The following is a 21,820-nucleotide window of genomic DNA, read 5'->3' on the forward strand; positions in this document are numbered from 1 at the left end:
GTAAGGGATTATTGGGTAAGCAAGCTCTTTCTTTGGACCATAAATGAATAGGAACAGACTTCTTTGTGAATTAGAATCCCATCATGTCCTCATTACACTTGAGATGCCCACCTGGCAAGTTGTGGAAAATGTACATACTTATTCACTCAACTCATTCTTGGCTTTGAAGAAACTAGCTCTTTTCAGCACTGTACCAGGCACTTTGATATTGATCAGATTTCTTTTGGTTGCAAAATGACAGAATCAACTTAGAGAGGATCAAAGGGCACCCAAGATTTTCTGGAGACAGGAAGCCATCAGCAAACCAGATGGCACTCTTCTCTACCTCATTCATCTGCTTCTCCATGCACATGATGGATTGCTCCAAAACAACTATGTTTACACCTCCTCCATTCAAGAGATAAGCCCAGACTGACCAGCAAGATTTTTTGTAACAGCATCAAGAATATAGCCCAGTTTAGGTCAGGTTTCTAACTTCAGTCCATGTCCGTGGTTAAATGGAGCAGCTCCCAAATAAAAGTTGTCATTTTGCATTATGTACTTCAGAGATATCCGCTATGTTCCACTCTTTAGCTGCCCTGTTTCTCATGTGCATCAGGCCTGGGGTGACTCATCAGTGTGCCTAGGTTTTTCCCTTTCTTGGCTCTGTTCTTACCTTAAAAATTGTGGTCTCCAAACCAGCTGCTTCTGCCCCTACCCTACCCCCAACATTCAGGGGACTTCAGTGCTTGGGGTCCTGTCTTTATCTTGGTCTGGGCCCCAGCCTTCTGCTGTGTCTCCTACAGCTAGACATATACTCCATCCCTTCCCCTTCAGGGGCTCCATAACCCAGTGCCTGAGACCAAAAGGATGAATTGGTGATTCTCATGCTCTTATTTTCCTTTTTTTAAATGTGTCTTGCATTATAAGGATTCTCTAGAAGTAGTTATTTCTGAGTCACCCCACATTGTCTGGCTCTGTTACTAGCAAGCTTATCTACCCTCTTCCTTCCCTGTATGACACACACACAACCAGAACCAAAGCCAGCCTAACAATAACACCCTAAGCCAATACTGTGTTTGAGATTGCAAAGTGCTTCTCCTACTTTAGCTATACTCAGGAAGAAAGCATAATGTGCTTTAAATAGATTTTTATTTGTTTTTCTTTATATTAACTTTTTCTCCCATAGAGGAATAACATTACAATCTAACAATCAGAATCCTGTTACACACATACACAGGCATGCCACATGACCAGGCTGAGGTGGTTGTGTCCTTGAGTCTGTCAACATGTCATAACATGGTCAACCAGAGTCTCCTCCTTTCAGCCAGTCTCAACACAAAACACCCAAGAGGGACGCACTCATCTTACTGGTTCCATTTGGAACTAGGCAGCAGGGCAAGAGGGAAGATATAAGGGGCCATGTTATGTCTGCCTTCAGTCCCCTCACATAAAGCCACATGGATCTGAGGAGTCATCCAAGAGCTCTGGTGGGGTCCTCAACGCACCTAACATTATGGGTCAGAGCAAACTCAAGGTTCCAGGTGGGGGCCAGGGAGCAAGCATACTCCAAAACAGCAGCAAACTGCATTCATACACAGATGGTACCCTGATGGGGCCAGACTGGCAAAGGCTGGAAATGACACCCAGTTTGAAGAGAGATGTATTGGAGAATTACTGGAAGTTGTCCTTTGATATAATTGGGACTCACTCTAGAAATGGGGGTCGCTCTCACATACTCAGTTTTGGCAAAGCGCTGGTAGTCTTGACATTAAGTAATGTAGTCTGGAACAAACTTCACCAGGGTCTCTGAAACATCAGTAAAGACAGACTCTCTAACCTCCTCCTGTCTAAGGTTGCATAGGACTTTGTGAATTCTGGTTCCCTCATGTATTCAAGTTCTGTGGTTTAAAAAAAAATCCTGAAGCATGCTCAAGGTGAAAGGCACATACACAGTCAATACAGTATGACGAGGTCTGATGCTTCAGGAGTCAGACTAGCAGGAGACCAAACTAGTGTTGGCTCTTAGAAATCTATACACAATTAAAATATTGCCACGCTCAAATGCTACAGAATCTATAGGAAAGTACAAAAACATGAGCCTTGCAACCAGCCAGGTGATGATATTGGAGGGTTCTAGAACTACAGGAGCCTCCAGAAATACGGGTAAGGTAGGGGCCTTTAGAAATTTGGGCCAAATGCCCTATAACTCACTTTTCCCCCACAGAAGGATCGTGAGCACTGCGCAGAACTGAGCCTAGGCTCCAGCTGGCAGTGAAGGAGTAGGCAAGAAGAGTTGGAGGGAGTTTCAGCTCTTGGAAGTGCTGAAGACCCTAAGCTGGCTGTGAAGTAACCAAGGAGTAGCTGGAAGAATAAAACGGACTAGGTCATAACTGAAGGAGAACCTTGGAGAGAGGAGCAAGGTTGTCAACTACTGGGGCCCTAGTGGACCAGCATGGGGACTTTGATCTGCTCTTACTGTAAATTTGGCTTATTCCCTTGGATAGGAGACCCCAACAGGGCTTTCTCTGTCCCTATCCCAGCATCCATGGGGCTACCCCCTCCCTTATCCATACACCCCACTGGAGGCCTAGGGTTATAGGGTCAGGGAGGGCAGCTGCCTTTGCCCGCATGGGGTTGCAGAGTTTTCTGTAAGCCTCAGCTTGGCTGTGAGGCCTAGAAACCTAGAATTGAAGGGAAAGACCTATGTTAGTATGTAATAGGAAATCTTAAAGGTTTCAAGGAAGAAAGAGCACACACTAGAAAAGGACAGAAAGAGGAAAAGGGAAGCAACTCGGGGCATCCCAAGAGGCTGTTGCTGGTGTCTGAGCCCAAAAGTCAATCCCACCGTGAGAAGGGGAAAGCTGGCTGCCCCTGTCCCCTTTGTCTCACTCAGATATTCAGGTTCCCTCTTCCAGGTACTTACTGGAGGAGAAGGGAAGGGGAACCATAGGGTACCCGTTTCCCCCCAGCAGCCTAGAAAGGAAGAGAGCCCTGGGAAAGAAAATGAAGAGAGGCTCCCCTAAAGGCCCTGAACCTGGACAGGGACTATTTGGGGATTGTGGCAGTGGGGCTCCTGGCCTCCTACTCAGGAGTGTTTATTAGCCATCCTGGCAGAGTGTGAAATACAAGGCCAGAGGCAAGATGAAGGCTGGCTGCCATTCCTGGGATGGCTTCACCCCACAACTTGTCCTCCCCAGCATCATCATTCTGCATTCTTATTCTGGGGTGTGTCCTTCCCCTGCCTAGAATCCCTCTGGCCTGCATCTCTCCTAAGCTAGTTCTAGCACCTTGGGCATGTGAACAGATGTCTAGGATGGCAGGGCCTTGCCCAGCCTTTACTGCTGGGTTGATGTGGGTAGGGCAGCAAGGTACTAACTAAGCCTTTCAGATACAGGGACCTGCAGAGGGGTTGATTTCAGGAAGAGATTTGGGAGGTGGCATTATAGAAAAGGGATGTGGGAGTAGACTCCAGGCTCCAGCTTGAGAGCAGGGCTTGGCCTCTCTGAGTAAGCACCGTGCCAGCCCCCATTGTGCCCTGCTCCCTACAGCATCTCAACCTGTCTGTCCTGTCTACATTTCCAGTAGGTTTCCTCTTTTCCTCGATTCCCTCCACCTTCTCCCTCTAACTCACATCTCACAGTCCTTTCCCACATACCTTACCTTTCCATGCCTAAGCAACTCCAAGGAGCCCAGCCCCCAGAGGAGAGGGAAGGGGAAAACTAAAGGCAGAACCCTTTAGTCTCAGTGGGAGAATTACTGGGAATGAGTAATAAGGGAGCAGGAGTGAATGCAGTGCCAAACATTAGATAGACTGAGGCTTATAAAGTGGGAGCTGAAGGTAGGGAAGGAGCCAGATATGAAACTGGAAGAAGACACTCTCAGAAATAGGAGTGGGCCAGAAGTAGAGGACCGGAGGGCAGGGATGGAGAATGTCAGGGCAAAGATCAGGATGGGAACCGACGGAGTGTCGGCGGTGGGGGAGACGGAGGATTAGATGCCAGAAGGGGCCAGAAGGTGGGAGGGTGAAGGGGGGGGGCGGTTCAGAGGCGGATTAGAGGATCAGAGATAGGGAAATAGAAGGAGTGGGAGAGAGAGAGAGAGAGGCTATCACCCCCACCTCACACACTTAAGAAGAAGGGAGGTTGTGGTGTCCAGCCCGAAGTGGGCTGCAGGCGCCCCTCGAGCAGCACACTGGCTGCGGCGGAGGGGCTGGATAAGGGTCGGGAGTCAGCGAGGGGTTTGCGGCACGGCCGGCGGAAGCTCAGTAGTTGAACTGGCGCTGGCACGGCTGGTAGACAAAGCTGCCCTGGTGCTTGGGCCGGCGCGGACGGCTCTCGCGGGCGCGGTTCTGCCGTTGCACCACCTTGGCGCTCAGAGCGTGGCGCTCGGCCCGCTGCCGGGCCCGCTGCAGGCGCCGCGCCTGGCCCGCCTTCTCCAGCAGTGCGGCCCGCGCCGGCAGAGGGGCGGCGTGGTGCAGGGCCCGGGGTTCACGGCGAGCAGGCGCCAACTCCCTGCGGGGACAGAGCGAGGCAGTCAGGGCTAGACAAGTCGTGGGGGACGGAGGAGAGCGCTGGCACTTCCCACCCTGTCCCCGCACCCTCGCACGATTTGGTCTCTGCTCCTAGAGGGGCGCACAATGCCCTTCTTGTGGGTACCAACCCTTCCTCCAAGCCAACCTGGAGATGCCTACCGCCTCAGCGCTCCCAAGCCTCTAAGCTCTCTCTCTCTCAAGCCCCGCCCTAGCCACGAAGCCACGCCTCTCCCTATCTCAAAGCCCCGCCCCTTTGCCTTCAGGCCTAGCTTCATTCCGGCCCATGGGCCCCGCCCTTTGCCTCGAAGACCCGCCTCTAAAGGCCCCGCCCCGGCACTGCCAGGGGATCTCCTGGGCTCGCTCCTGCAGCGGGGACCATAGCCTCGAAGACAAGCTTCTCTAGGCCTCCAGGCTCCGCCCCCGGCCGGCTCACCCGTCGCTAAGGTCTCCGTCTGGCAGGGCGGCGTCGGGGTGCGGGGAAGGAGGTCCAGGCTCCAGCACTATGGTGCTGCCGGTCACGTAAACGGACATGCTGGGGTGCTCGATGAGGAGGTCCTCCAGGGGGCTGCTCTGGAGACGGGCAGGCCCGAGCCCAGGCCCTTCTGCAGTAAAACAGGCCGGAGGGGTAACAAACCAGCTCTCATCCATCAAGGAGGGTGCGGGCGGAGGGCGGCCCGCAGGGGCCGGGGCGGCCCCGGGGCTGGGTGGAGCTGTGAAGCTGTCTACGCGGCGCGGGAGGGGGAGCCATGCGGAAGAGGGGGCGCAGCAGGGAGGGACACACACACACACACACACACACACACACACACACACACACACACACACCGGACACAATGGGGCAGGGAGAGAAAGGGCATCGTTAGTCAGACACGCAGCCCCGCCCGCCATACCCACTGGGCATCCACAGTCTCGACCTGCTGCCCTAGGGCGCGTGAGGTGTGGACTCCAACACTGTACCGCCAGGAGATGGCCCCAGCTTGCATGGGATGGGGCCCTGTTACCCTCCACCACCAATATTACTGCCTCAGCCCCAATTTGCCCAGTAGGCCCGGGGGAACTCCCCAACCCCTTAGCAGCTCCCTGCTCAACTGCTCGGCCACTTGCCCTAATGACGACTTCACAGGCCCAGGAGTCAGTCCTGGCCCCAGACTCGGGCCTCACCCGGCAGGTCAATGATGAGCCAGCCATCCACTTCATCCTCCTCGGAGACGAAGGCTCGAGGGCAGTCGGGGTCCTCGGGGGGCGCCGGGGAGCTGAAGAAGAGGCTGGTGAGGCGCTGGAGCATGGTGGGGGAGTGAAGAGGCCTCAGGGGGGTGCCCTATGGCAGTGCAGAAACCTGGGAGGTAGAGAGGAGTCAGAGGCACCACAGACTGGTCTCCCCATTGTGGCTGGGGATACCTCCCCCAGCCCCCAGAACAGTGATAAGGGTACAACAGGGATGCGTGGGAAAGCTTTGTCGTGTGTGTGTGTGTGTGTGTGTGTGTGTGTGTGTGTGTGTGTGTGTGTGTTCCCTTTCTGGTAAGTCAGCCTGCCTTCAAGCTTTTGTTTTCTGTATGACCTTAGAAGTTATTTAACTTACCTGTGCTTTAGTTTTCTCATCTGTCAAATGGCAAGGATAATAGTATCCTCCTCTCAGCCCTTATAGGAATTAAATGAGCTAATAATAGTATCCTCTCTGGGCTCTCATAAGAATTAAATGAGCTAAACACAAAGTGCTCAGAACAGCACCTGGGTACAGAGTAAGCATTCAATAAACTAATCAACTAGTTTATTATTAATAATTATTAATATTGTTGCATGCTCTAGGAGTGCTATATATGACCAGACTCTGTCAGGGAAGGTTCCCCAGAGGATTGGACATCCAACTTGGACCTTGAAGGGTAAAAATAGTTCTCCAAGCAAGGAAGAAATCGCCCAGTATTGTGATTATTTATCATCACCATCATCATCGTCATCATCATCATCATCATATAGCTAACATTCATGTGCCAAGTACTATACTAAGCACTTTACCTATATTACCTCAAGTAATCCCCATGATAACTCTAGGAAGTGGGTATAATTATTATCCCTTTTTTATAGGTGAAGAAATTGAGGCTCAGAGATGTAAGATAATTTGCCCAAAATCTCAAAGCTAGTAAGACACAGAGGATTTTAACCCACGCAGATTCCAGATCACTATACTCCATTGCCTTTGCTGGGTATCTGTCTGGATTAGGCAGTTTTAACTTAGTGGCCTGGGGCCATGGTCCATGTGTATTTTTCTGAAAAGAAGGACCTTGGTTTTCATCATGATTTCCTAAATAGCGGTCCTTGACCCCAGAGATTAAGAACCACTACTTGAGCCTGTGTGGCTTGAAAAGTGTTCACTAGCAGAAATCCCACAGAACAGCTAGCATCCTCACCCTGTGATCGCATAGGCCTCAACTGTGTCTGTCAGATGAAGATCCTATTCCCACAGGCCCTCCCTCCTCTTACTCCCTATTCCCAAGCTCCTGCTCAAGGGCAGCATTCCTGGCTAGGAGGAAGAAGATCAGGTTGCCTGGCCCCAGGGAGACAGCAGGTCAGTAGGAGCTGATGATGGAGGGAGGGAGCTATCAGACCCCAGGAGCCCTTAAGTATGAGGACTGAGGGTTTGACCAGGACTCAAGCCCTCAATCAGTCCTTCCCTCAGTGAAGATGAGGAAGGAGACCCCCTGCTCCAGGAATGTAAACACCAAGCCTACCTCAGGACTAGACCTGGGCTAGGGGCTGCTGGCCAGGCCCCCTGGATGTCCCTGGAGCTTGACTCTCCACATGTTCCCGAAGATAGCCAACAGTTTTGCTACTCAGCCACTTGTCACCTTCCTCTAAGGAAGTTTCCACACTTTCTATAAAACTCCCTGGGGGCATGTCCACACTTCCATTCCCTGGAGGCATTCTACTCTTATTGCTAACCCACCTGGGGTATTTCTTATGGTTGTTGCTACCTCTAATCCCTGGGTATATTTTCACACTTGCCACAGAATCACCTAAACTCTATGCCCTGAGAGTACTTATACATTTGGCGGATCCACGGTGGGCTCCAGAAGGAAGTGCTGCCTGGGCATTGGCCTCCCTGGTGGTAGATCTTCAGGGATTATGAAAGGTTGGGCCACTCTCAACTAGTGCCTGCCCAGCACAAGCCACATATCCCAGCCCATCTGTAGCCACAGGGAGTTAGTGACTCAGTTACCAAAAATCCAGAGAGTTTGGCTCCTCCTGAAGGAAGGGAAGACTGGGGCCTTGTTGAGGCACACCCTCTTTCCAAGGACCTACTGCTTCATCGAGAAAATGAAAAGGAAGTTAATAGGTGTTTCAGGAGCCATGATATTCACCCAGCCCATTTCGCAAGCTGAGGATCAGAGGACATAAGTCTATCCAAAGACACACGGCTAGATGGTGGCAGACCAGGCCTAGCCCCAGGTCACTGAGCATTCAGTCCAGAGTGAACACAGTCAGGAAGCCCTCAGTAAATTCCCCAAAATATAATGATGCAGGGGACACGGGGAAGTCAGGGGACACGGGGGGGGTCTGAGGTTCCTGGCACCAAGATTCATCCTGCATTTTCCAGAGCACCCACTGTATACCAGAGTCTACTCTGGGCCTCCTCAAATTACAAACAGATTGAGGTAAGGGAGGCTTAGTGTGGGGGAAGCTCCCTGCCTGAGGTCACACAAAAAGTCAGTGACAGAGCCAGAACTGACAACCTCACCAGCCAGCCAGTGCCTGCCCCCTCTCATGACCACTGAGGGAGGCTCCCAGGATTTTTCTTTCCCAGCCCTGCCAGCTTCCTGGTTCTTACGTTCCCAGCTCTGCTCCAGGGAGAACTGTTCCCTTTAATAACTATAGCAGCTGTGCCCGGAATAACACTTGAGCCCCAAGCCACCTCTACCCCATCCAGGCCACCCTTGAGCAAAGTCTAGGCTGGGATGGGACTGCTGGTCCAGCCCATAGGCCCATCTATTTGGAAAGTCAGAGGCTCTCCTTCTCCCGCTCCTTCTCTGGTCCCTCTCTGTGAGCAGAGAGGGGCAGCACAAGCCTTGTAGTCCCCAGCACTAGGCCAGGTCAGTCCTCTCTAGCTGACAACTCTGGGGCTGGGAGGTGAAGAAGAGCCAAACAGAGGGAACTCTCACCTCCACTCCATCCCAACATTGGAGACACCCTGAGGCAGGCACTGACTCACATTTCTGTGGTCAGAACAGCTAGGAGGCGGTGATTTTATAGGGCTCGGCAACTCCAAAGAACAGAGTGAGGGTCAGGGCCTCAAAAGGGGACCCAGTCTCCAGAGACCTCCTGGAAAAAGATCCAGGAGTGAGAAAACCTAGGAGCTCTGTCAAATTTGGATGGTGCTTAGCCCAAGGTAGAGTCTTCAGTGGAAGGAGGATGTGTAACTTGTTACTTGTAATGAGCTCCTACTAGGTACGTGCCCATGGCTAATGCATCTGCTACTCACTAGGTAGGCATGACTCTAACTGGCTGCATGCCCTCGAATAAGCCATTTCCCCTCTCAGGGCCTCAGTTTCCCTTCCATGAAATGGGGTCTAAGACCCCTCGTTTGGGGGCTGGGAATGACGTCAGCTAAGGCGCTTCACACATGTCAGGGATTCGGAGAAAGTTATGATGTTAGTCCCAGGGGTGCAGAACCTGGAGCCAGAGGGAGAGGGTAGTACCACCATCTGGCGCTGCCCCAATGACCTGGATCCGAAGCTTCAGGGGCCCCTGAACTCCTGACAACCCCCTCCCCCCAACCTAGACTCAGTAGCGCCTTCGGAACCTCTCTCAAGTCGCAAGAAGAAAGTAGGGATCAGAGGCTTGACCCCAGCTCCTGGATTAGCCCAGGAAACTGGAGGACCCTCTGGTCCCGCTGCCTTTCAGCGTCACTCACCCATAGGCCCAGCCTCGACCCAGCGCCCAACGGGTCACCGGAGGACAAGCGACCTGAGCCGAGAGGGGGTGGGGGGGCGGTGCCGGCCTTGGTGACGTCTCAATGTCATATGCAAATCGGGAGACGTCATGGTCTACCGGGCTTGCGGCAGCCAATCCGGAGACGGGAATGCAGCCCTGGCGGCCGCGGGCGGAGACAGACAAAGACCCGGGAGCTGGGGGCGCGGGGCGTGTCCCCAGGCTCCGGGAGCCCCCTGGACAAAGCCGGTCGGAACTCACCTGGGGACTGGGGCGGAGCGGCGGGCGGAGGTGGCGCTGAGGTAGTTGTGAGGCGGCGCGTCCCGGGGTCGGCGGCTGATCACAGGCGCGGCCGCATCGCGGGGGCTGGGCGGGAAGGCGGCTGGGGTACGTGTCGGACACTCAGGGCTGCTGCGCTCGCCCGCGGGGCTTTGAGTCTGTGCAGCCGCCGCTGCTGGGCTCACTGCACAAATTGGAACGTTCAAACAGCTGATTGTGATGTCACAAAGGGGCCCGCCCGCCTCGCGTCACCGACCGGCGGAGCGGCGGCCAATCCCAGGTTGCGGATCCCCCCTCCCCGCCTCCTCCACGGTTCGCTGGCTAGTGGCTCCCTCCCCGGGATCCCGACTCCGATCCTAGGGGCGGCGGCCCGGAGAAGCGACTGCTGGAAGCTTGGACCCCCTACCCCCGGGCGACCCACGGACCTCTCAAAGAGGAGGGTTCCCACTCCTTCCTACGAGATCCCCATCTTCCTGCACTTCCTCCGCATATCTCAGCGCCCTCACCTCTCGTACTGCCCCTCTTGTCCTTTCACCTGCATCCTATTTCCAAGTCCCTCAATCTCTACCCTTTTCTCAACTCCACACCACGTTCGTGCACCTCCCTCCTCCTCACCACCCTTCTCCCTGCTCTCCCTTTTCTGTCTCACCTTCTCAGCGTACGCGTTCGCTGCTTCCCCACCCCATTTTTCCTCAGCCGGGCAGGCTTGAGAGGTGGGGGACATCCCTTTCTCTGGTTCCAGGGGAGCACCCGGCAGTATAGAAGAGTTGGTTAGGCTGACAGGAAATTTTGCGGAGTAGGACTTGGAGAGGAATTGCTCTGGGCTGAATAACCATTGAATGCTCAGCACTGGAACGTTTACACACCTTATTAACCCATTCTGCTGCAGGGGCTGGACAGAAAAGTGACAGGACAGGGACTGGTTATTAGCCCGGATTTACACACACGGAAACAGGCAAATCTCACTGTTAGTATGTAGATTCATATTCAATAATACACTCAACAGAAACTATTGCCGCTGCCAGACCAGTAGCTGACATTTACTGAACACTTACTGAGTGCTAGGCGCTGTGCTATACTACTTTATATGTGTTTTGATCTTCACAACAATCCTGAAAGGTGGGTGTTATCCTCCTTTTCCAGTTGAGGAAACAGCCTCAGACAGCCTAAGTGACTTCCCAAGGTCACACAGCTATAGTAAATGGCAGAGCCAGGATTTGAACCCATAGTTCCTGGCTCCAACTCTCTCCACTCTCTACATGCACCAGATTATCAAAACCCCAGAGTGCTTCAGCCTTCCCCAGGAGACCTGGGCACAGTCCTGATTTCCCCCAAACTTGCTGTGTGACCCCAAGCAAGTCATGTTACCTCTCTGGGCCTCAATTTCCTTTTTTTTTTTTTTGGCTGCGTTGGGTCTTTGTTGCTGCGCGCGGGTTTTCTCTATTTGCGGCGAGCAAAGGCTACTCTTCATTGCGGTGTGAGGGCTTCTCATTGCGGTGGCTTCTCTTGTTGCAGAGCACGGGCTCTAGGTCCATGGGCTTCAGTAGTTGTGGCACACGGGCTCAGTAGTTGTGGCTCACGGGCTTAGTTGCTCCGCGGCATGTGGGATCTTCCCGGACCAGGGATCGAACCCGTGTCCCCTGCATTGGCAGGCGGATTCTTAACCACTGAGCCACCAGGGAAGTCCCAAGTTTCCTTTTAGATATTCTTTCAAACTCTCCATCCTCAGGTTTCTTCCAATCCCATATTCTAGGCCCCCAGCATTCCCAGTGGCCTGGGAAATGCCTGAAAGACTACAAATACACATTCTCAGGGTCTCCAGAGGTTCTGGGTCCTTTCTTAGTAGAGCAGGGCTGGTGGGGATGGGTCTGAGAGCTGTCCATCTGGTCCATCAGGAGGAGGGGGTGAGCTAGGCCAGAGCTTCTGCTCTGGTGATAAAATCCCAGCCTAATATCAAACCCTAGAAGGACTCCTCAGTCCTAGCAACTAGGAGAAGGATCCTGGAAATAATACCCAGAGGCTTGGCCGGGGTGTAGGGGATGTAGAGCAATGTTTTGGCCCTTGGAGGGGTGTCCCCAAAGCATCCTCATTCTTTGCAACCCTGAGTCTCTGCCCATCACATCTGCTTCCTGCTAACCTCATACCCTCTCTTGACCTCTCGCTGACTTAAACTAAATAATCCCTAACATGCCTCTCTTGTCACACCACTTGCCTGCTCTAAAACCTTCTGTGGCTCCCACAGTACCATGCTCCTTAATACAGCATTTGTGGCCTTCCATGATCCAGCCCCAGTTCTCTCCAGCTTTATTCCCTTCTTCACTTACACACACCTTGTGCTAAGGTCAAGCTCCTCATTGTCTCTTCAACTCTCTCCCACAACCACACTTTGGCTCAAGCTTTTTCCTGGAATGCCCTCTTCAGCCCTTTCTGAATTCAGAGCTTTCCTGTCTTCAAGATTCTACTCACCCCTTCTTCCTCTAGGTAGCCTTTCCTGTCCTCACCCATGGGTCCAGAGCTACCTTGATGGACAGTACAGTTATTTATTTGTTCAATAAATAGTAAGTCATGGTGACTAATTGTGTGTATGTGTTTTCCCAAGTAGATGGTGGGCATCCCAAAGGCAGGATCTCAGTCCGTATACTCCCATCACTCAGCCTGTGCTGGGCCTGGCATAGAGTAGACTCTAATCAAAGGCTCAACGATTAAAAGCTGGGGACTTCCCTGGTGGTGCAGGGGTTAAGAATCCACCTGCCAATGCAGGGGATATGGGTTCAAGCCCTGGTCCAGGAAGATCCCACATACTGTGGAGTAACTAAGCCCGTGCGCCACAACTACTAAGCCCATGTGCCACAACTACTGTGGCCTAGAGCCCGTGCTCTGCAACAAGAGAAGCCACCACAATGAGAAGCCCGTGCACTGCAATGAACAGTAGCCCCTGCTCACCGCAACTAGAGAAAAGCCCACGTGCAGCAATGACGACCCAACACAGCCAAAAAAAAAGAAAAAAAAGGTTGATAGATACTGCCAAATAGCCTCTAGGATGTACCAATTTATACTGCTTGTAGGTTCATTTGGTTTTTTCTACATAAATATGTCATATGATAGGACTTCCCCGGTGGTGCAGTGGTTGAGAGCCTGCCTGCCAATGCAGGGGACACAGGTTCGAGCCCTGGTCCGGGAGGATCTCACATGCCGCAGAGCAACTAAGCCCATGCGCCACAACTACTGAGCCTGCACTCTGGAACCTGCAAGCCACAACTGCTGAGTCCACGTGCCACAACTACTGAAGCCTGTGCGCCTAGGGTCCGTGCTCCGCAACAAGAGAAACCACAGCGATGAGAAGCCCGCACACCACAACAAGGAGCAGCCCCCGCTCGCCGCAACTAGAGAGGGCCTGCGCGCAGCAACGAAGACCCAATGCAGCCAAAAATAAATAAATTAATTAATTTTAAAAAAATGTCATATGATATACTCTGTCCTGCAGACTCACATATTTCACTCAGTAATATGACACAGGAGTTCTACCTATGTCAATATACACAGATCTTCCTCATTACAAACAAAACCAAAAACCATCTTACAGTTTCCCATTGTATGGCAGAAGAAAGCTTATTTAGTTTATCACATATTGATGGACATTTGGGTGGCTTTCAATTTTTTGCTGCCACAAACAATGTAACAGTGACTCCTCTTCTATGAATAGAATAGAATCAGAGAAGTGAATTGCAAGATTGATAGATATACATACTTAACATTTCAATAGATGCCATCAAATTGCTCTCCCACAATGTTGTACTAATTTAAACTTCCACTAACGGTGCATGAGAACCTTAGGTTTTCATCTTGAACTGGCCCCTGTGCTTTCTCCTGGATCAAAGCTCAAAGTCCCAGTTATCACTGGGATCATCCAGACCCTGAGCCCTACTCTGCAGAATCTTGAGTGGATAAGCCAAGTGTTGGGAGGAATGAACACAGAAAAGGGGCAGGCTGTCCCCCACTTGCCAGATGGTCACCCAGGTGACATGACTCTCTCCAAAGGAAAGGCTACTTTGGGAGTGGGAGAAATTGAGCTCCCCTTCAATATGAGTGTCTGAGCGGAGGTTTGGTATCAACAAATGCACTGAACTTCTACTCTGGGGGGGATCTTAAGCTGGGTGTCTTGACGTAGAGATGAGTCAGACCCTGTCTCTGCCCTCTCAGAGCTTGATGCTCATGGAGAAAATAGACAAGTAAACAGACAGTGACAGTTCTGTCTACTAAGTATTGAGCTGGACTTCCTTTTCTGACAATATCTGGAACTTCCTGCTACATAACACATGGAAATGCTGGAAATAAAAACAATAAACATCCTTTTATTTTTTTAATTTTTAATTTTTTTATAAATTTATTTATTTTTTGGCTGCGTTGGGTCTTTGTTGCTCCATGCGGGCTTTCTCTAGTTGTGGCGAGTGGGAGCTACTCTTTGTTGTGGTGCGCAGGCTTCTCATTGTGGTGGCTTCTCTTGTTGAGGAGCATGGGCTTCAGTAGTTGCAGCACGCAGGCTCAGTAGTTGTGGCTCGCGGGCTCTAGAGCACAGGCTCAGTAGTTGTGGCGCACGGGCTTAGTTGCTCTGCGGCATGTGGGATCTTCCCGGACCAGGGCTCAAACCCATGTCCTCTGCATTGGCAGGTGGATTCTTAACCACTGTGCCACCAGGGAAGTCCCAAACATCCTTTTAAATACAATCATTTAACATTGAATGGACCTGCAACCATTTGGGTTTTAACAGACATTTGGGGAGATGAAGGTTTGGGCTTACATGAAGTTAGGGATTGGAACCGAGGCCCTTGTTAAATCTAGGACACTTGAAGGGCTATACCCACAGTGAAAGTGCAGACTAGGGGAAAACAAACAAACATCTGAGTACTAGCAAAGAAGACAAAAAGGATATATGTCCATCCTGACCTGGTCTTAGGGTGGGGGAAAGAAACTATCTTCTGAGAATTTGAAACTGCATGCCTGCCCTTGATGAGTATGGGGTGATGAGTGTGGGGTTCATATTTACATCACCTGCATGTCTAGGAATCTCCAAGGCTGAGAAATTAACATCAAAGGAGACCTACTCCAAAAGTATCTCTCAGATGCCTAGCAGAAACTAATGCAAATCCTCTTTGGATCTCCTCCGTGGACACCCCCGCTCTTCCTCCGGCCATTGCAGGTTACACAGAATTCCTGTATATAAAGCCCTTCTAAACAACTGATAATCCACAAGGAAAAAACTGATGAAATACACAAGGAAACAATCCACCATGAATAAGATTCAGTAGACACAATGAAGAGAAGAATCAGACTCCCAAGAACTTCAGGTAACAGAATTATCAGATAGTGATCATTAGAGTGCAGGTTAGAGGCAGCTGCTAAGTGTTTTGGAAGCATATAGAAAGAACTGACTCCTTGATGAAATCAAAGTCTTCCTAAGAATGAGCCTTGAAGGATAAGTGGGACTTTGCTAAGTGAGGACAGATGCTGTTGGGTAGCTGGTGGGGGTGTACAAAGCATAATGTACCAAGGCAATGACCACTGATAGTTTATTTTTTCAGATGCAAATAGGGCAGAAAAGTAGGGGATGAGGCAAGAGAGGTAGGTAAGGGGATAGATCATGCTGGTCCTATGAACTGTCTCAAGAACTTTCATTCTTCAACTAAGTGTAAAAGAAAGCCAGTGAAGGGTTTTAAGTGAGAGGTTAGTGATATTCATTCATTCATTTGTTCATTCATTCAACAATAAATGTCAGGCATGGAGAATGGTTGGAGAATGGAGGGTGGCATCAGGAGACCAGTCAGGAGACAATAGCAGACATGTAGGTGAGAAATGCTGGTGGCTTAGACCAGGGTGGTGGCAGTGAAGATGGAGAGGAGTAGGTGGATTTGACTGATATTTAGGTCAAAGCTTGAAGGTATATAAGGGATGGGAAAGTGGGAGGTATCAGGGCTGATTCCTAGGTTTTTGGCTGAGCAACTGAAAGATTAGTGCTGCCATTCACAGAGATAAGGAATTAAGGAGGAAGAGTGAGTTGTTGGAAAGAAGACACTGAGCTCAGTTTTAGTTAGCTGGAGTTTAAAGTGACTTTATGATAACCAGGTGGCAATGTCTAGGAGGTAGTTTGATGCATAATGTCTGAATCTCAACAAGAGAAATCTGGAAATTTCTGAGCTGGAAATAAAGATCTGAGAGTCATCAACATACAAATGGTAACTGAAGTCAGGGAAGTATACGAGAGTCGAGAGTCCTTTGGGAGGCTGAGTTCCATCTTCTGTTGTATTGGTTAAGAGATTTTGGTTGCAAGTAACTAATGATCCAACTCAAACTGGATTAAATTAGAAAAGGAATTTGGTCGAAATGTCCATCAACAATTGCTGCAGGCAAGGCTTGATCCAGTGGCCCAAATAATGGAACTAAGATCTAGTCTTTTCTAATTCCTCCAAAACACTTCCTAGGAGTTGGCTTAATTTTTGACAGGCCCTCTCTTTGTGACCACAGTGATACTGTAAGGGAATGCCTCTGCCATGGCACCGCGATGACCTTGCATGTATTCATTCATATAGGCCACACTGGCAAAGGTATGAAAAGCTTATCTAAGTCTTGGCAGAATGCCTTGTGATCCTCCCAGAACATGAGAGAATGGAAGGCTTGTAAGGCAGTGAGGCCACCTTCCACTTGCCTCCCTATCTCCCCTGGGAGGCTGCCCTGAGACGGTTTTCTTATTGCTTCCCAGGTTCTGATGAGCTATGGGGCTTTCTTCCCTCCCTACTCAGAATGGAGCTGCAGAATATAAAATCTGTTAACTGCACTCTAGGATTGGCTCCTCAGCAATAGGGTATCCTACAACCCATGTTACAATTGTTCAGCCCCTTTTGTTTCAGTGTCATCCTTTTTGGTGTGTGGAACAAGGATCACAGGAAGCTGGCTTGTTCTTCTTGCTGTCTATGTAAATAATAAACCATTTAAATCAAAAACTGGCTCGTTGTATCTTTACTGGTAGAATCAGTCAGGCCTTAGCCTTGGCCTTGCCTTACTTTGTCTTATATGTATAAGTTACCAGCTGCTCCTGGGTCCGGGTGTTTCCAAGCTCAAATCCGTGGAAAAGAAAAGGCCTATTGCTCAAATGGCTCAGTCCAAAATTCCAGAACTGAGTCTTGTTGGCTCTGATTGACCTGATCTGGGTCATACGCTCATGCCTGAACCAATCACTGTGGCTAGGGATTTGGAACGTATTGGTCAATTTAGGCCATTTAGGGCTCATTCCTGGAAATGAGTGAGAGAGTGAGGTCAATCTCACTCAAATAACCTGGCTGAGAATTCAGGGTCCTGTTAGGAAAAGGGAAAGAGGAAATGGATACCAGAAAGCAGTAAACAAAGCCCACTTACCTGTCTCCTTTCCCAGAGCAGTGTGTATTTGGGGGGAGGGCATGAGGGGTCTGGATGCATAATTATGGAGGGTGTGGCTCCTGAAGAGTGAGAGAGGTTCAGAGAGAAGAGGCTGGGGGAGGGAGAGCCAATCTTTAGCCTTTGGAGGCCTAGTTTGCATCTTGGTTTTCCTAACAGGATGGCTTTTGCAATAGTGGGCAGTTGTGGTAGGCGACATGAAGGAAATTGAGAGGGCTTGAGGTACTAGCTCCCGGAAACGTGTCCCCAGGGCATTATGTAAGACCAGATCTCTGGTTCCTTTTGGGCCCTTACAATACTTGGGTCCAAGGGTTGAGGGGGGAACTGGTGCGGATCTCCCAAGGGGCCTCACCAGAGACCCAGCCCAGGAGCAAGAGGCAGCCAGCATAGGAGACAAATGCCTAGAACCATGATTTCTGGGCCTGGTGCCACCACTGACTTGGTGTGTGATCCTGGGCCAGGCACTGCTCCTGCCTGGGCCTTAATTTCCCACTCTGTACGATGAACTAGACCAGATCTTTCTTACTTTTTCAATCTCAAGGATGCCTTCATTTTTCCCTGCATGTTGCTGTCTTCAACTCACCCCCGCTTGTTGAGTTGTTATTGTTTTTAAGTTTTTATATAATTTATTGTCTTCTGGTGAAAAATCTGCACAAACACAGATCAAGTCAGTGCTGTATCTTTAATCCTTCCTTTCACTTTTATAGCAACCCTGACTTTTTTCACTCTGTTCTCATATTTCTTTTGCTGATTTTCTTGAGTTCTTTCCTTCTCATCCAGGCCATATCTTACAAATCTCTGTTTGGGTTGATTTCTCTTTGCATAACCCAAGACATTGTAAAATTTATAAAAGTCTGTTGTTTTGCCACCACCAAAGTGGCTTCAAATCTGAAGACAAAGACATCTGGTGTGTTCTCTTGGTTACATCTTGGTTAGTTTTTCTCAAATTCTCTTAGGTACTGTTGCCTTCCTAGGATAAAGGACCACTATGACCATTTGTTTCTGCAGAAACAGTTGGTATGTCATGAATTTCCTTGCCTGGCTGGTTACTGTGTCACATAATGGTGGCTACTCGGGACTTCCTGGGTGGCTCAGTGGTTAAGAATCCACCTGCCAACGCAGGGGACATGGGTTTGAGCCCGGTCCGGGAAGATCCCACAAGCCAAGGAGCAACTAAGCCCGTGTGCCACAACTACTGAGCCCGTGAACCACAACTACTGAAGCCCGCGTGCCTAGAGCTCGTGCTCCGCAACAAGAGAAGCCACCGCAATGAAAAGCCCACGCACCACAACAAAGAGAAGCCCCCACTCGCCGCAACTAGAGAAAGCCCACGCACAGCAACAAAGACAAACGCAGCCAAAAATAAATAAATAAATAAATTAATTAATTTAAAAAAACATTAACAAGAAAATGGTGGCTGTTCATCAGGCAGCCAGGGAGGAAAAAAGCCCTGTTTAAAGATTTTGTATACTCCTCAATCTGAGATTGTTGCTCTAAGTTTCTGTCTCAATTTTTTATTAATGAAAGTCTCAGACCTTTACAGGAGCCAGGGTCTGAGTGCCGGGGGTAAGAAATAGGGGAATTTGGGAAACAATGGATCAATGCTCCCTCCAAAATATTTCTTGAATCCACCCTTGAATCCTCCTGAAGTCTGGTTCCCCAGGCTTCTCTTTCACCCGGTTGAGCTCCCTCATAGCCTCCTAGTTAATTTCCTTTATGGTAAAGATGGCCAAAATCAGTTTGCTATTTGGAGTAGAAAAAATGTACTTGATAAATTGTAACTCCATAGCCTAGTGCAGGATCTGGCAATGGTGGGTGTTCAATAAATGCTAAAAAAAAACCTACCCAGGTGTGTGGCTTAAAGCTGGTTTCTCAGAGCCTCAATTCCTTCTTCTCTAGGTAACCCATACATCATCTGGGATGTCAGGAGAGAAATCACCTTGTTTGCTCCTTTATTATTTCCCTCACTTCAATTCTCTACCCTTCCTTCTCAGCTACAACAACAAAACAACCCAACCTAACCCAATTCAACCCAACCCAAATTCCTCTCATTTTCTCACGCATAGAAGCTTAACCACAACATCTGGATCCTGGTTCTGCCACTTATTAGATGTGTGACCCCAGACAAATGACTAAATCTCCTTGTGTCTTAGTTTCCTCATCTGCGTGTGGTGATGGGGAAATTATAGTACCTGTAGTATGTGTGTGTGTGTGTGTTTGTATATGTATAATTTTATGTATATATATATATATATAATTTGTACTGTAAACAGCATGTAAAGCACTTAAAATAATACTTAGCACACAATATGCACTGAATATTTGCTAGCTATTATTACTATTTTCATCTTTTTTTGCATAAACTACTGGATACCTAGGCCTTCAGGGTAATGTTTTTCAGTGTATGGCTCCTGAACCACCAGCATCAGGATAATCTGGAGAGATTAAGAATGCAGGTTCCTGGGCTCCACCCCAGACCACAGTCTCTAGGGCAGAACTAGGAAATTTACATTTAAAAAAATACATTTCCCAAGTGATTTTTAAAAATTAATTAATTAAGTAATTAATTTTTGGCTGCGTTGGGTCTTCATTGCTGCGCATGGGCTTTCTCTAGTTGAGGCCAGTGGGGGCTACTCTTCATTGCGGTGCACAGGCTTCTTCTTGTGGTGCCTTCTCTTGTTGCGGAGCACGGGCTCTAGGTGCGTGGGCTTCCGTAGTTGTGGCTCGCGGGCTCTAGAGCGCAGGTTCAGTAGTTGTGGTGCTCTGGCTTAGTTGCTCCATGGCATTTGGGATCTTCCCGGACCAGGGCTCAAACCCGTGTCCCCTGCATTGGCAGGAGGATTCTTAACCACTGCGCCACCAGGGAAGCCCTGTCTTTCGTCTTGTTTATGGTTTCCTTTGCTGTGCAAAGGTTTTTAAGTTTAATTAGGTCACATTCGCTTATTTTTGTTTTTATTTTCATCACTGTAGGAGGTGGGTCCTAAAAGAGCTTGCTGTGATTTATATCAAAGAGTGTTTTTCCTATGTTTTCCTCCGAGAGTTTTATAGTGTCCAGTCTCACATTTAGGTCTTTAATCCATTTTGAGTTCATTTTTGTGTATGGTGTTAGGTAGCGTTCTAATTTCATTCTTTTACATGTAGTTGTCCAGTTTTCCCAGCACCATTTATTGAAGAGGCTGTCTTGTCTCCATTGTATGTTCTTGCCTCCTTTGTCATAGATTAGGTGACCATAAGTGTGTGGGTTTATCTCTGGGCTTTCTATCCTGTACCATTGATCTGTATTTCTGTTTTTGTGCCAGTACCATACTGTCTTGATTACTGTAGCTTTGTAGTATAGTCTGAAGTCAGGGAACCTGATTCCTCCAGCTCCGTTTTTCTTTCCCAAGATTGCTTTGGCTATTTGGGGTCTTTTATGTTTCCATACAAATCGTATAATTTTTTGTTCTAATTCTGTGAAAAATGCCATTGGTAATTTGATAGGGATTGCATTGAACCTGTAGATTGTTTTGGGTAGTATAGTCATTTTCACAATATTGATTCTTCCAATCCAGGAGCATGGTATGTCTCTCCATCTGTCTGTGTCATCTTGGAGTTCTTTCACCAAGTCATTCTTGATTATGCAACCTGTTTCATTTCTTTCACAGGTCTTAAATTCCTTATTTATTTATTTAATATTTTAATTACTATAGCTAACATTTAAGCACTCACCATAAGCACTTTTCAGACATTAATTAACGAAGTGGTGTGCTACTTATGCTTATCAATGGCACTCCAAACTCCAGAAACCCAATTTGTACTGTTTGCCCATTTCTATGGTGTAAAGACTCCCATAGGTTGGGATTTCAAACTATCAACCTGAAGTCGCTGAATACATATAATACCATTATACAGTATTTGCCATAGTGATAATAGCAGTGGTAAATAAACTCAAGACCACAGATAAAATGAGAGTGTAGTAAAATAATTAGGAAGTGATGTGTTTTGAGTACTTATTATCTTGTTTTTTACATAACTTGTTTAATTGTAAGCTTATATAATTTAATTTTTGATAATGGCTGTGTTTAAAAGCAACTAGCAACATTTCTAAGCATTTCTCAATCGTTTCTAGCTAGCCCACAGCAAGCCAACAACCAGCACATTCTTCAGATGAGGGACCTGAGGCAGAGAAAGGTTAAGCAACTTGTTCAAGGCCGCAGAGCTAATAAATCTGTAACTGTATCCTCAGAACCCAATACAGTGCCTGGCATATAGTTTGTAGTCTATCAACAATTGTAGAATAAATAAATGAACACATATTTAATACTCTTAAAAACATAAAAAGGGAAACAAACATTAAAAACATACACACAGGAGTGAAATTAACATCTCTTTAAAACTCGCTCACAATCCTAGAACGATTACTTCCTTCATCTATCTACTTTCAGCAGCACTTCGGCTCCTGGGCGCTTTTGCAATTCACCTGCTACCTTAGGAGACGTCGCCCAGCACTTTGCTACGAGCTCGAGCCGCCCGGCTTCCCGTCGTCCCGCCCTATTTCCCCGCAAGGCCTCCTGGGAGTGGTAGTCCCCAGTCTCGCAGCTCTGGCGGCAGCAGCTAGGCGCGCCAGGACACGGAACTACACGGGGCGGTGCATAGGTCAAGAGGCTCTCCCACCTCGCTTTTCTCTCCCCGCCTGCGCGC

The 21,820-nt window shown here is 49.0% G+C and overlaps 1 protein-coding gene across 3 annotated transcripts; it reads right to left on the reverse strand.

The window, feature by feature from the left end:
- Nucleotides 1-1,114: 1,114 nt before the first annotated feature.
- Nucleotides 1,115-10,389, reverse strand: TP53INP2 (tumor protein p53 inducible nuclear protein 2). Of its 3 annotated transcripts, none has more exons than XM_061209175.1 (5): nt 10,365-10,389; nt 9,698-9,899; nt 5,675-5,849; nt 4,947-5,235; nt 1,115-4,493 (listed from the first exon to the last, which is right to left on the reverse strand). In XM_061209175.1, the coding sequence occupies exons 3-5, from the start codon at nt 5,796-5,798 to the stop codon at nt 4,244-4,246; spliced, it is 663 nt and encodes a 220-aa protein (XP_061065158.1). In that variant the 5' UTR covers nt 5,799-5,849; nt 9,698-9,899; nt 10,365-10,389; the 3' UTR covers nt 1,115-4,243. The 3 variants fall into 3 exon arrangements, with proteins under 3 accessions (XP_061065158.1, XP_061065159.1, XP_061065157.1); XM_061209176.1 differs by having other exon boundaries at nt 4,947-5,115; nt 10,365-10,387; XM_061209174.1 differs by lacking the exons at nt 5,675-5,849; nt 9,698-9,899; nt 10,365-10,389 and having other exon boundaries at nt 4,947-5,666.
- Between the last annotated feature and the right edge of the window lie 11,431 nt (nt 10,390-21,820).

This window comes from Eubalaena glacialis, chromosome 13 (genome assembly GCF_028564815.1).
Source record: "Eubalaena glacialis isolate mEubGla1 chromosome 13, mEubGla1.1.hap2.+ XY, whole genome shotgun sequence".
Classification (NCBI taxonomy): Eukaryota; Metazoa; Chordata; class Mammalia; order Artiodactyla; family Balaenidae; genus Eubalaena; species Eubalaena glacialis.

Excerpts from the sequence above, each read along its gene's own strand:
- TP53INP2 (XM_061209174.1), bottom strand. The coding sequence starts at position 5,401 with ATGGCGGGCGGGGCTGCGTGTCTGACTAACGATGCCCTTTCTCTCCCT. Across the intron at positions 4,494-4,946 it reads GACGGAGACCTTAGCGACGG|GGAGTTGGCGCCTGCTCGCC; the intron begins GTGAGCCGGCCG and ends CTGTCCCCGCAG.